The sequence below is a fragment of the Lactuca serriola genome, chromosome 7 (assembly GCF_051521515.1).
Source record: "Lactuca serriola cultivar US96UC23 chromosome 7, Lser_US96UC23_V15, whole genome shotgun sequence".
NCBI classification, from domain to species: domain Eukaryota; kingdom Viridiplantae; phylum Streptophyta; class Magnoliopsida; order Asterales; family Asteraceae; genus Lactuca; species Lactuca serriola.
Genome location: NC_136414.1, coordinates 65575289 through 65590736, shown reverse-complemented (window position 1 = coordinate 65590736; position 15448 = coordinate 65575289). Strand labels below are relative to the sequence as shown.

Here is a 15448-nt window from a genome sequence, read left to right as displayed (position 1 = left end):
CTCTTTCTACTTCTCATTTTTGTTGTCAGCCTTTCACATGTTGAACCTTTTCCTTGAAAGTGTCATCACCCTGCTGCTTGTTGCAAAGTAATTTCTACTTTAAGCTATTTCTTTACATCCGATCCTAACTCCTATTGTATTCTTCACAAAACTTTACTACAGCCATTGCTAACTAGCCTCGATAATGTCAACTGAAACTGCCGAGGGTGATAAAATGATCTTAGTAACTTCGGCACAACCATGTCACCACTTTTCTCTTGCAGATATCCTATGTGCGACCAATGACTTCGATGACAAATTGATCATTGGACAAGGAGGGTTTGGAAAGGTATACAAAGGTGGTATGTATATTGAGGAAACTAGTCAAGTAGTAGCCATCAAACGGTTGAATTCTATGTCTAACCAGGGGGTAGATGAGTTTACAGCCGAAATTCATATGCTTTCCAAGTTACGCCACACTCATTTGGTGACTTTGATTGGTTTTTGTGATGAAAATAAGGAGATGATACTTGTTTATCAGTATATACCCAATGGAACCCTTTACGATCATCTACACAAAGCTGAGATTCCTTTAAATTGGATGCAGAGACTGAAGATAGCTATTGGCGCTGGACTTGGACTGAAGTACCTTCACACACAACACAGAGTGATACATCGAGATATAAAGAGCTCGAATATTCTTTTGGATGAGAATTGGGAAGCAATGATATCAGATTTTGGGTTGTCCAAAATGGGCCCTAACAATCAATCGTTTTCTTATATTGATGCAAGTGTTAAAGGCACATTCGGATATCTGGATCCAGAGTATTTCTACACAAGAAAGCTGACAAGGAAAACAGATGTGTATGCATTTGGGGTTGTATTGTTTGAATTGCTATCAGGGAGGCTTGCAGTTGATGAACGCCATGGTGAGGAGGAATGTAGCTTGGTAAGATGGGCTCAAAAGTGTGTGAAAGAACGCAAATTAGATCAAATGGTTGATCCTAAAATCAGGGGAACAATTTTCCCCAAATGTTTAAGAGGTTTTGCACAAATAGCAGATCGTTGTTTGGGTAGTGATCTAAAAGAGCGTCCTACCATGGCCGTGGTGGTGGTCTCACTTGAAGCTTTGCTGGAACTACAACAAAGATATGACAATTCTGCTGAGTCATCAGGCACAAGTGGATTCACTTGGAAGATTCATAAGTATCTTGTTTCTGCCACTAAACAAAAAGCTGGTATGCATAAACTTTTCATTAATGTTATACGTGCAACCTCTTATAATTAGTATTCACCACTATCATATAGTATATCTGAAGTAATTACATCATAGAATACCCATACATAAGTTTAAACTGTGCAACCTTTAAATTTTTTCCCCCTTTGGTCCATTTTGTTAAAGTTGATAATGTCATGGATTTCTTTCCTCTCTTCTAGCTCTATATCTAAGTCGAACAATGTTGCTTTGTCAAATAAGAACACAATTGATATCTCCCTTGGGTAGATGTACAATTAAGCAAGTTTTTATCCACTTCCGATCTTGTAGGTAATTGTTACCAACTCTGTTATCTTTTGACGTTTCTTCTCCTTTTTCTTCAAAGGCCAAAATAGCACAAGTTCATCAAAGAGACCTGATCATGAAAACAACATGAATCAGTATTCTTCAACCAACAAGAATGGCAACAATCAGGGTGAAGTGACTCTTCAGCATGAGGAATTATTGGCTATAGATGTAAAATCGTTCACGTGTGATGAATTGAACAACTTTGGAAATGGCACATCGTTTAGTGACCTAGATTGTATGTGTGTTTACAAAGGTTGGATGGATGAAACAACATATTCCCCCTCTAAAGATAATACTGGATTGCGGGTTGCAATTAAGAGACTTGAACACTATGAATGTGCAGACCGGGTAAAGCATCTTGTTTTGTACCCGTTTTATTTAAAAACTACTGACATGAAAACCCCAATTTACTTCCACTCCAATACAACTCACATGGTAGCGTTGCATGTATTTCTTTCATGGAATCAACACCATTGTGAAACATGATCGATCACTTTTGAATGCAGTTGGAATTGGAAATGTTAAAAGACTTCACTCATCCTAACCTTGAAAAGCTCATAGGATATTGCTTGCAAGGAAAAAAGCTCTTCCTTGTGTATGAACTCTTACCTAACGGAAACTTTGAGGATCTCCTCCATAGTGGTAGGCAACATAAAAACTCCATGGATAAATCAATTTTGTAAATGATGCAAATTTAATTCAATTTCCATGGATTTTATATATAATATATATAGGAGGTGTAGCACGACTTCCGTTGGTTACAAAGGTGAAAATAGCAATAGGAATCGCTCGAGGGATTGTTTTCTAACACACAAGCTCTAGTTGGTTCTATGAGTGGAACAGTTTATAGTTCACGGCTTGACAGACGTAAGATACTGTTGGATGAGGTACAATTTGAGCTCTTTCACTATATTGATTCTACTTTACAATGAATCCCATACAAAAAAAAAATTAAAAATCTAAATGGTAATATATATTAACTTGTTTGTGTCTTGTAGCTGATTATATATGTTCTATCATCCACGCAGCTTAGGAATTCTAGGTTATCCTGAGCAAGTTTTACCGCTAAAGGATTACCTGCCGTTCATGAATAACATATTTCAGCACTAACCCTCCTTGCTGATTTTACCTGTACACAAAAAATATAAATTTTGCAGGATTTTACAGCAAAGCTTTCAGGTTATGATGTTACTAAGTTAATACATGGTTGCTATCCTAAAGAAACTCTGCCTGTCGGTTATCCTGACATTGGCGACTATTATCCTGGGTGGAGCGGTAAGTAACTTCTGTCAGTCCTTGTGGAGATACAATTGCATGGCACAATTGCATATATATATATATATATATATATATATATATATATATATATATATATATATATATATATATATATATATATATATATATATATATATATATATATATATATATATAGGTAAAGGTAAAGGTTCAAATAAGGAACCAAAAAAGGTTAAGAACCGTAAGAACCTCTAATTTTAGATGTTTATAAAAGGTTTAGGGTTTAGGGTTACTCTAAACCCTTTATAAACCTTTAAAGTTAGAGGTTCTTACGGTTCTTAACCTTTTTTGTTTTTCATTTGAACCACTCCCTATATATATATATATATATATATATATATATATATATATATATATATATAGATCCGGTAAGAAATTTTTTTTGGTAGAAAGGTAAGAAATTTTTTTTCGACTTATTTTTTTGGCGAAAAAACCAAATGAATCACCAAATTAATTAATAATAACATGATTCACCAAAAGAAAATCTCGAAAAAACATTTTGATGATTCATTTTTATGATGATTTTGATGACATTCACTAAAATTGTCATAAAAGTGAATTTTTTATTGATTAGCCTAAAAATGAATCATGAAAGTGTTTTTTTCGGAATTTTTTCTTGTGAATCATCTAATGATTAATTCCAATTTTTGCTAAGAAAATATGCATATAAAAAAATTTCTTACCTTCCTACCAAAAATTTCCTTCTTATTTGATCTTGACTATATATATATATATATATATATATATATATATATATATATATATATATATCTGACCGTGGATCGCTTTCTCAGAGCCATTGGAACTACAGAGCAATCTCTCAGGGCTTTACAGTGGTATTTGTGGAGTTGCTAACAGGGATATCAATATCTAATAAAATTTTATTCAAAAGGATTTGTGATCTACATGGAAAACTGTCTGTGATTGATACTGCAAACAAATGTTTTGACATCTGCGATGAGGTGGATTCAGAATCAAGGATACTAAGAATCTTGGAGAAGGATCCTAAGCAAGGCCATCCAAATATATTTTGGGAATATTTTGGGCCCGGGGCTAAGTGAAAAAAATAAAAAGTGCCCTCAAAGACATAATTTTTCATAAAAAACGCTAAATTATTATAATGTTTATTCAAATTATAATCATGCTATGTCAAATTAGTATCATGATCATTCAAATTATGATCTTGCTTATTCATTGCTATCATCATGGTACATTAGAATTACTAAATGTTTTAATAAATTTATCCATGGCTCCTTTTTAGGATTGTATTTGATCTTCATATATTTATTTTTTCATCTTTCACTTCCTAATATATTAGGAAACATTGTAATACTATATGATAATTATGATAACAAAAATAACTAGTGAGCAGTAAAGAATCACCTTAATGTTGGACTATGGCGTTGAGGAGTTGATGTCAATCTTAATAAGCAACAGATTACAAATTAAAACGGAAAACGAAATAAATTGTATTCAATTTGATAAAGGCATGAAGATTAAAACAAACAAAGCGCAATTGACAATGGCCAATTATTATTATTATTTAAATTCACGGGCACAATCCCATGTACAGATGACAAATACCAATTTGGCAATTTAGGATAAAACAAAAAAGTGAAAGAAAGAACAAATACCAAATTAGATCATAGTTTAATACATTTCCCGTAAAATGACAGAAATCCAACAAATTCAATTCCATTTCCGCTTGGTGCTGCCGAGTACATCCATATAAATTTCATCACAAACAATTCCATTATTACATTTCAATTTGACAAATTACATTTGTGTTGACGTGTGTAGAGACACATAATTCCATCAGAAACAAAATAATAATAATAACTAGTGAAGGTTCCCCTGCTTTGCAGGGGTTGGAAACCTTCACTTTTATTTAGGACTCAATATCATTATAAGGTAAACAAATTACAAAGAGTAGTTAAACATTGAAATTTTACTTAAAAGACTTAATAAAGGGGGAATGCATTATGGACATTCATTTAAACAATATGGTCACCAATCACTGCTTTAAGCTGCCAAAAAAAATGTCAAACCTTTTTGCTAAATATTGGTAATGTTAAAACGAAAATAATAATAATAATAAAAATAAAACTGATTAGCAAGAAAATGTAGGAATTAATAACTAAATGTCAATTTTTTCACTGCTGTTGACTTTGGGGTGGCATGACACCAAGAGCTTCAAAAACGTTTAAATTAAGGTTACCTCTCAATGAAGGTTCTTCTCCCAATTCCACCATTACCCTTCCTCATCGTTGTAGCAAATTCCCCATAATCAATCTGTCGATCCATACTACAACAATCAATAATAATTTATGATTTAATATAATTACAATGACTAATATTAAAAATAATAATATGACTGTTTACAAAACAGTTAAGTTATCAGAAGAGAAGCTCCAATTAAAAAAATAAACTAAAGTATATAGCCATTATAGTTTAAGAATAAGTAACCCTTAAGTCATTATAATCCAAAAATAGCAAAAACTATTAGTGAATTATAAATCACACTAAAAGGACTAATATTAAAACTAATAGCTGAACAATTATCATCATCATTTAGATTAGCTCATCCAAATGACTATTGCGAAAAGATAGAACCACAAAAATTTGAGCATAAGTGGTACTCTTCTTTCATCAAAAATTTGAGCACAAGTGGTACTCTTCCTAAAGTTTTATATACAGATTTTTGTGATTCTAGCTTTTTATTCTTACACCTGCTGATTTAATTATCAATATTTTTTTAAGCTAATAATATATTTCTATTACAATATTATTTAAAAATATCAGCACACAATTATCAAATATATACAGATCAATATGCTTATGATCAAATTCTTTTACATATAAATCAGGGGTAATTCGGTAAAAACATGCCACTTTCAGCCTTTATATCAAGTGACACTTTATATTTTGCCTCAGACACTTGCATTAATCCTACCATTTGAAAAGTAAACATATTAGCAAATAAAAGTTATCGTTAACTCTACAAAATTTAAAAATTTGTAACCTATGTGAATTCTTGATTTGGAATTTCAAACAACTTTTCATTTTGAAGAAAATTAAATGATTTAAGCAACCTCATTTGATACATAAATCAAAATAGGTTTTACCTTAAAATTAGAAGAGAAGATCCAAAACATCCATCAATCTTGAAATTCCAAAAGAAGGTAGGTGAAGGATGTTACGTGGAGAGTAAAACTGACGAAAACATGAGTAAATCAAAGTGAGTTTTATACATGGTAGTGCCCAAAAATAGCAGCCTCTGGAGGTCTTATACATAACAATAGCAACCATAAGCTGCAAGCATGAAGAATTGAACGATTTTTACTATATATAAAAGATAGAAGATCTATTGTTAATCTATTTCTTGAAACTGGAAGATTAAAAAAAAAAAAAAAAAAAAAAAAAAAAAAAAAAAAAAGGCATACCTTATCAGCCACCATATCCAAAAATGCATAAAAGGCAGTATCTAAGTTCATCTACAATCAAAAACAAAACAAAGATTTATTGGTTTGTGAAATGAAAAGATTTAAAAATGCAGCAATCAATATATATTTCTTAACAATTTCAGTCGAATTAACACACAACAGGTAGACACATCTTTTAAAGTTGTAGCTGGGAATTCTATGTTAGGAAGGTGTTTCATCCGATTTTCCTTCATGATTTTGAAATTTCATTAGCCTTTACAACTACAATGCGTTTAATGTATTTCACAAATTTGAATTTCTACAAATACCCATATGAAAAAGAACTCCAAAATCCAACAAATTCTTAAATTCAACTTCATTTTGGTTTTGGTTATAGGTTATCTTTCAGTTCAATGGATAGAGATACCTTGCCCAATCTCCACGAACATGTAGTCGACCCACATAATGAGTATTCTTCCATTTAGAAAAATCAAAATTAGTAAAAAGTCAAGTTTCCCTAAAAACTCAAAGTTGAACAAAATTATTAAGAATTCGTATGTTTCCAATTGAGCGACAAAGATTAAAGGCATTCCTAACAACTAACTTGCAATACCACATATTTACATGGGAGAAAGAATCAATTGTTGGAATTATCTTGTTCCTGTAGCTAATCAACCATCTTTGTATCTGAGAACACATAAATTGATATTCTTCACAACAAATTTATGACGATTTATATTACACATTTTGAAATGATTTAAATGAGGTATCAAAGAGTGCAATTCTAAAATTAACTCGATTAGTTCCTACTTCCGGATCACACACACACAGGCAGACGAATTTTACCTTATGATGGTGCGGTATAACGCTACCATTTGTTGGTTCCGATGGTGGGGGTCAGACGACATGAGAGAGAGAGAGAGAGAGAGAGTTACTTGAGAATTGAGAGCAGAAGATCGAAGGTAATATCACCAATCAAATGCCCCATAAGGATTTGGGGAAAAAGGCGTCGTCAACAATCATGCTCTGTATTGCATTCACCCCTATCTGACACCATCGCTCCTCGTATCTTCTTCTGTCATTTATCAAAAAAAAAAAAAAAAAAAAGTTAGTAATCTAAGAGAAGAGTCCAGACAAACTTTTAACATCATGGTGGTGGTCATTCACCCCTATCTGACACCATCGCTACAAACTGAACATATGCGTTTTTCCTAATCAGTTTTGAATGCTCATGGTTTTCTTCTCCATCCGACTGTTATGTAAAAGAGAGTAGCATGTTGATGGTAGAATGAAGGTGAGAAGTAAAGCAAAAAGGGAATTAGGGGTGAAGGAGAAACAGTTGGTGAAGCGGTGGATGAAATTTACCATAAGCACTGTTCCTAAGGAGGTAAATTACATTATTATATTATTATAAATATAAATAATAATAATAATAATAATAATAATAATAATAATAATAATAATAATAAGAACAACAATAACAATAAAAATAAAAATAATAAAATTGTAACATTCATATTGGAGGTAAATTACATTTTCAACCATTATATGTGAGAATTGTTGCAAATTAACCCATAGTGGCATTTTTGTAATTTTTCAGACGAGGGGCATGTACGATGGGCGTATATTGTGTACGCATGGCATACGTGGCAGGATCCCAAACCCTAATTTTTAGGTTTTGGACCCTATTTAAGCATCCTTATGTCCCAAGTCCCCTTCCTCTCATCAGCCTCTAGCCCTCACTTCGTCCATACCAAACCCTAATCTCTTGTGTGTTACACATTTTGATCTTGAAAGTGTGTGTTTTGGTGTCTTTGAAGCAAAGAGAAGATTGGAGAAGCACCTTGGAAGATCAAGGCCACTTAGATCTAGAAACACCTCACCTCCAAGGTTCATTTTGAGGTATAAAGTTTCGAATATGATGATTATATCTCAAGATCTTGTTCGTTTTGGAAGTTCATGCTTATTAGCCCCATAGTCTTGGTCCATTTGGGTATGTGTAACATCCAAATATCGGGTATTTTCATTTTAGCCCTTAATCTATTTGAGTTTGCACATTTGGTCCCTTTTTTAGAAAATCGGATTTCATCTTGTATGCAGGGCGTACGTGTGAGTACGCACAACGTACTCATGTGACCTGATCAGGGGAGTCCTATTAGTATGTTGGGTGTACATAAGGTATACAGGGCATACTAACTCAGCATCAAACCCTAATTTTAAGGGTTTGTTTCCCTAATTAAACCACCTTATGCCTCCCTTGGACATTCCTTATCAACCACCTTCCTTCAAAAATCCTAATCTCGAGTTTAAGCTTTGTTTGTGAGAGTTTGGAGCTTATTAGTGACTTTTGGTGCATATTGGTTGAAGAAGAAGACACTTGAAGAAGGAGGTGTTGCATTCACGCTTATAGATCCAAAAACTACTCCTCCGTGTGCATCTTTTGAAGGTATAAACTCTATACCTTGATTTGTTTCCTTTTTGATCTCCATAGTTAGGGTTTTTATGAGCTTTTTGTCCCAAAGTTTGGACCTTTATGAGTTTGGAGCACTGCAGAGCATTTTAGCTTTCCCTTCTTGCATGTTAGGTCTTGTAGGTTCATAAGAATGGTTGCTTGATGGTCCTTTTCTAGCCATGCAAGAGTTTGATGGTGTTGAGTGTGGATTAGGTTAGAGTTTTAAGGTTCAAACCCTTTTTAGCCATGCAAAGGCTTAAATATTTAAACTTTATGGTTTAGGACGCTTCTATGATATTGGATCTGATTTTTGGACATTATAACTTAATGGATTAAGACATTGGATCACTTTTGGGCTGACTGAAAAGTATGACCTGTGTACTTCCGTGTACGCTGCGCGTACTGGGCCAATGCCCTGATTCCATAGCAGCATCAGCATACATTGAGCGTACGATCCAAGTACGTCATGTGTACGTAGTCTATGGGCCTTTGAGAATTATGGGCTCGAGTTTTTGTTGGACTTTTGACTTACTTAGGCTTGAACCTCAGGCCTACCTGAGGTAGAAGGACATTTTTGGGACTTTAGACCATTAGTGGTGCTCTTGGGCCTTATTGCGCCTTAAAGTCCTTGTAAATGGGTTTGGAATGCCTTTTTGGACTAGTTGTATTTGGGCCTTGGTGGCGGCAAGCTTAGTGAGGAAAGGGTTATGCAACCCTCTTGAGTTAAGAATTAGGGTTTGGACCCACGGGTTAGAATATTAACCTAATTTCTAATTAGGGTTTTATACTTATGGTTTAGGAAGAGGACTTTGTGAGTCATCCGTTGAGTGTAATGGACCCAGTATCCAGTTGAAATAGACCGAAAGGGATTGTAATCACCCAGATATGCTTGACAGTAACCGATTGAAATAGACTAATGCGGATTGTAAGCACCCAGTTATGCTTAACAGTATCAGGTTGAAATAGATCAAAGGGGAATGAAAGCACCCATATATGCTTGACTGTATGTTTGTATGGTACAAGGTATTTTGGGGGAGCTCATTAAATTTTGTGCTTATGGTTTTCAGTTTATATTTCAGGTACTTCCAGCTTGAAGGGGAAGGGCCCGGCTTGATCGCACTACATCCACCTATGATTTTCCGCATTATGAGATTTTGGGAATTTGTACTCTGATAAAATATTGTTATGATGAACTTTCGATTGTTTGGATATGATTTTTGTATGTTTGAATGAAATTTTAAAAACAAAATTTTATCCGTTCTTTGGGATGTTACAATATGAGCTACCCTATACCAAATGAGTTGTCCTTTTGGACATGTTAGAGTGTTTTGAGTGATAAAAATGTGATCTTAGGTCTTCATTTCCCTCGTGTTGAAATGTCTTAATGGGATAAGAAGGTAGGGTTTTAGCCTTTGGACACTTTCTAGTCATGCAATACCATAAACATGGAAACCTTATGCTTAAGGATGTTAGTTGAAGACTAGATATGGAATTTGATAAAAAGAGCTTAATGATTAAGCTCTTAATAAGAAGGAAAAGGGACCAGTCATGTACGTTGGGCGTACCAAATGGTACGTTGTGCATACGCATTCAATATCCCGATAGTGGTCAAAGCGTGACTACACCCCGCATACAAGCTGAGTACGCCCAGCGTACTCAGCTGAGTTGACTCGGTTGACTCTTTGACTTTTCGACTTTGACCAAGTTTGACCTAAGGGTATTTTGGTTATTTTGATTATAAGTTAAGTTTGGTCATGTTCCAATAAATAGGTGACCGGTTAAGCTAATATTCGGAGCTATGTTCTGTTCAGCAATCTTTTCAAACTGAGATGTGAGTTTTCCTCACTGTACTTGTGGGTCAAAGGCACCAAAGCCGGCCCACTAGATTTGCTTTCCTGGTATATTGATTGATGTTATTCTTAGTATGTAGTAGATCTATATGATTACCTAATGATTACTGATGCGCGTTAGATTGGTAGATCTGTATGATTACCTGTATTGTTGGATATGTGTTAGACTGGTATTACCTGTAGGACTACATGTATTTGTTGGGTATTGATTATTATCATATACGTTGATGTGTTATGGTCGGTTGGGTTGACGCGGTCATGCTTTGTGCTAGAGGCCAAGATACCTAGCGGTCTGGATAGACTGAAGGCCTGTGAGGCGGTTCAGTCAGGCTAAAGGCTCGGAGAGCGATATAGGTTGTAGGCCCATCGTAGCGGTCGAGTCTTGCTGAAGGCTCTGAGAGTGGTTCAGATAGTTTATAGGCCCGGTGCGGTCGTATAGTTAGGCTGAAGGCTCATGTATGCATGTTGTTATTGTTTGGTTTTGCATGGTACTTTGGGGGAACTCAATAAGCTTTGGCATACGGTTTAAGTTTATGTTTCAGGTACTTCGGATCACTGAGGAAGGGGAAGGCGTGATCATATTGATCAGCCGGAGTAGAAAGTATATCCCAAGTTACCCACACTGTTATTTGCTTATGATAATCATAATAGAACTGCATGGTAGTAATAGGATAGGGATCTATAGGAATTGCATTGCAACGACCCAAAAACCATAAGGTAAAATTTTCATTTTTAATTCTACATATAAATACCATTTATTCTTTTCAACCATTTAAAAGAACTTCATAGTGAAAATAGTTATCAAAGTACAATTCTTAAAATCATAAAGTTGCAGAAACATGGGTGGATGCACTACGATCAAGTCGGGCCCTTCCCTTTCGAATCGGAAGTCCCTGAAACCATAACTATAAAACCATAAGCACAAAGCTTAGTGAGTTCCCCAAAATACCACATACCACACATATCATTGGGTCTAGCCCGTACATTGGTCCCAACCCACCATAATGGGCCTAGACGATCCAAACCAATGGGCCTAGCCCAGCATAGAAGTGCAAGAGTCATAGAGACAACTAGAATCCTACATAACATGCATTGGCTAGCCCTTCTAGATCCATAGGCCCATCCGAGCATACAAATAGGCCTAGCCCGTCATACTGTGGGACTAGCCCAACATACCATGCAAGAGTCATAAAGATAATTAGCATAACAGATCCTAGTGGGTCGGCATTGGTGCCTTCAACCCACGAATACAGTGAGGAGACTCACCTTACAACCAGACAAAATAGTTGCAACTACAAGCTGCTCCAAATACCAACTCTATCAATCCCCTTTACAATAAATAATGACAAAAGCTCAGACAACATCTTGACATACCCGGAATACCCTTAGGTCAAATTAGTCAAAATCCTGGTCAACTCGAAAGTCAAAAGGTTAAAAGTCATCTGAGTTGACTCAGCTGAGTATGCCCAACATACTCAATTTGTACACTTGGCGTACTGAAGATCCACAATTGGGCCTCTCCTACCGAAATCCAAAGATTTACCCTTGCATTCTATCCTAAATCTTTTGATTCCACGATAACCTTCCATTAAACCAAGATATCAAATCCCAAAACGACCGTTGAGACTAATAGTCTCACACTTGGTCCCACCACCAGGCTCTTACTAAGAGTCTAACTAAAAAGGGATACCCTAGCCTACACGTCAGACGGTTACCAATCGTTGACCATAGAGTCATCACATCCTGACGTGATCCAATACCTTGCTCCAGCCAATTTCTACCGGGTCTCACCGACCCCATCACAACCAAACGGGCCTCGCCCACAGGTCTTACCTAGTCTGCACAATCGCATGGGCCTCACCTATGGGTCTCACCCAATAGAGTGTTGTATAGGCCCAACATTGCCTCAAATCCACAATCCGCATACTAAAAAAGGAGAAATCCTTCGACAAAATTGTCTGCCTCAACCCAGGCATATACTGATCCTTCCTTGGCCTAACGACCACTCCTACAATGGCCTACCTCATTATGGTGAACGTTACAATCCCATCGCAGACTTACAACACTTCCCTGACAGCCTATCATCCTTTTGTATGCTACGGCTACCCCATAGTCTTACAATATTCCCATATCAGCCTACCAACCTTATGAATGCTACGGTAGCCCCGTAGTCTTACAACACTTCCATATTTCCATGGACCGAACCTATGGTTTTATTGTCCATCTACCATACCAACGATAATCATTATGAGTAGAAACCGCAGCTGACTATACCCTAATCAAGTGTTTAAGTTATGCTTCGAACTCCAAAGCCTTAATCATACAAGAACAGGAAGGGAGGCTCTAACACAACCCTCATCCTAGATCCAACCACATATTTGCTATGCATTACCACGATTGTGCCAACTTATCATTGGAAGTTCCTGAACCCCCAACCTTGTGCAACCACTATCCAGACTGCCACTTGAGATGGCTTCCCTCTCGACTAGGATGTGGAACTTTTCCTAATTTGCACCTGATTCTATCCCCGAATGTCCAAACGGTGCTCTCCCACTTGGATTCTTCCAACCTTACTAAAAACAACTAATAATGAATCCCCTTGCCGAAACTGACGGATCATCAACCCAATATCCTACTTACCGAAGGGTCTATGCATCCTAACCATCTTCAGCTGATAAAATTTTCAAAATTTCTTTGACACTTCAATGTCTGAACAATCCCACATGACCGCCATCATCATCCACTTCCTACCACTCTTTCCCTAGTAACGGTAGCGATCGGACCCAAAAGTCTTTCCATAAACAACTACCATCCATACTGAGAGACGCGACACTCCCGAACTCTGACTTCGTTTTCAAACTACTCACTCTAATCTGATTGTTGGTCTTCCAAGCGGTACCCATAAATTGTTTCCACCAATGGCCCACAACAACTACCGGACAACCTAAATCCAGCTCAACAAGATCTGACTCGCTCCTAACTTTCGGCATGAAAAAATGGCATATAACAATCCTTCATAATATCAACAAGGCAAATACAAAGAGACAAAACCAAAGAAAATGCATTATACATAAATCCACATGATTCAAAACCACATATATACGGATAATAAGGCGCGAAGGAAACAAAAGTTAACATACCCGCGATAGCATCTGATGGAACTCTGGCCTTCCCAAACTTAAGCTGCAATGCTTGACTCCTCATTGTTAGGGCTTCCACCCTTCCCTCACGACCGTTAGTGATCCTCAAAATAACTAGAGCAGGTGCACTCACTACTCCACCCCTCAACATCGGACAATCAGCCTTCTTGTGGCCCACCTGGTTGCAGTGAAAACACATCGAAACCAATCAACGGGGGAAATCCCTACTAAAATGACCCATCTGACCACAACTGAAACACCCCCTTCCTGTCTCCCGACAGCCTCCCTCATGGGTCCTCCCACACTTGGCACAACAGCCCCGACCCTGATGGCCTCCCAAACGCGAATCTTGAGTCTTGGGCCTCTTCACCTGGCCCACTATGATCTGAACCTACTCTGTCTTCCTCTTCCCAAGGAGCTCCAAATCAATCTCCTGATCTCGGGCTCTAGCTACCATGTCCTCCATAGTCTGACAAGATGGAAAGCTAACAAACACCCTGATATCATCTTGCAGCATATCATGTGTGACGCCCGTGTTTCTGGACTAGTCATTAATATTGATGTAATAGTCTAGGTTAACCTTTGTAACCTATTTTGGAATAATAAGAATGTATTATTTGAGTATTATGTGTTTTATGCTTAACTGCTAATATTGCCATATTTATACCTATTTTTAGGCAATATTTAAGTACATTTTTATATATAAGTTGGTAATTTGTTTAGAATAATGGTACTTATGAGTTTAAATGTTATTTGCAGCCAAAAAGAAGACATTTTGAAGAAAAGGGACTAAAAACGTTAAAGGAAGAAACTTTGGGAGTTAAAAGATTAAAGGACAAGAAAATCAGGGAAAAGCGTTCTCACGTCGTGAGAACTGGAAGATTCACGACGTGAGCTTAAGTTCTAGAATACATGTACGCGGGTGAAGGAATCCTTGTCGAACACGGTTATCTTGTACTCACGATGTGAATAATTTATTGTTCACGACGTGAATTATTAAAATCGGGAAACTATATATATCCTTGACCATTACGAATTGAAGGGACTTTTGGCAGAAGAAAGAGATTTCAGAAGGAGAAATTCAGAAGAAAAAGAGATCTGGAAGTGGTTTTCAACATCAAAGAAGAAGAAGTTCATAATTTGCTTTATAAACTTGGTACATTAAACATGTGTTTGATTATAGCTTTTGATTGTTTAGCTGTTAATATGTCCAGCTAAATCTAGCTGCTTTTGTTAGCTAGATGAAGCTGGAACTCATGGTTTGAATGCATTAGATTTGACTTTATTTGTTGGTTATATGCTTGTGTTGATTGATTTTACCTAGCATGTTTAGTTAATGATTTAATTGCTTTAAATTCTTGTTCTGTGTAGTTAGTGAACACAAATCTGCATGAATATGAATACCTGATAACAAAGTGAACACTAGTTTATTAGAGCTAAGATCAAATCAATCTTAGATAAGTGATTGAATCATTGAATTAAGCTGTGTTAGAGAACGCACATTATGACTGTAATTGTGTTTTGATTAATCAATCTTCATAGATCCAATCTTATTTAATAATTGATTATATGGTAACTATTGTGTGACCATACATAGATTTACATGAATTGATAATTAGTAGGTTTAGAACTAAACTGCTAATACTTCTTAAATTGGTAACCAACGGTAATAGTTTTGACTAATGTATAACCATTGAGTGAAAGTGGATTCGAACTAACAGAAGTATTTTGTTTATTGATTG

General features: G+C 36.1%; 1 protein-coding gene across 2 annotated transcripts; it reads left to right on the top strand.

Annotated features, from left to right (window-relative positions):
* Positions 1-4017, top strand: LOC145064847 (putative serine/threonine-protein kinase PBL7). Of its 2 annotated transcripts, XM_079012218.1 has the most exons (6): positions 1-1217; positions 1581-1891; positions 2050-2185; positions 2278-2430; positions 2701-2818; positions 3637-4017. In XM_079012218.1, exons 1-4 carry the CDS (start codon positions 185-187, stop codon positions 2349-2351), a joined length of 1554 nt encoding a protein of 517 aa, XP_078868344.1. In that variant the 5' UTR covers positions 1-184; the 3' UTR covers positions 2352-2430; positions 2701-2818; positions 3637-4017. The 2 variants fall into 2 exon arrangements, with proteins under 2 accessions (XP_078868344.1, XP_078868343.1); XM_079012217.1 differs by having other exon boundaries at positions 2278-2818.
* Positions 4018-15448: the final 11431 nt, after the last annotated feature.

Excerpts from the sequence above, each read along its gene's own strand:
- LOC145064847 (XM_079012218.1), top strand. The coding sequence starts at position 185 with ATGTCAACTGAAACTGCCGAGGGTGATAAAATGATCTTAGTAACTTCG. Across the intron at positions 1,218-1,580 it reads TGCCACTAAACAAAAAGCTG|GCCAAAATAGCACAAGTTCA; the intron begins GTATGCATAAAC and ends TTTTCTTCAAAG. Across the intron at positions 1,892-2,049 it reads ACTATGAATGTGCAGACCGG|TTGGAATTGGAAATGTTAAA; the intron begins GTAAAGCATCTT and ends TTTTGAATGCAG.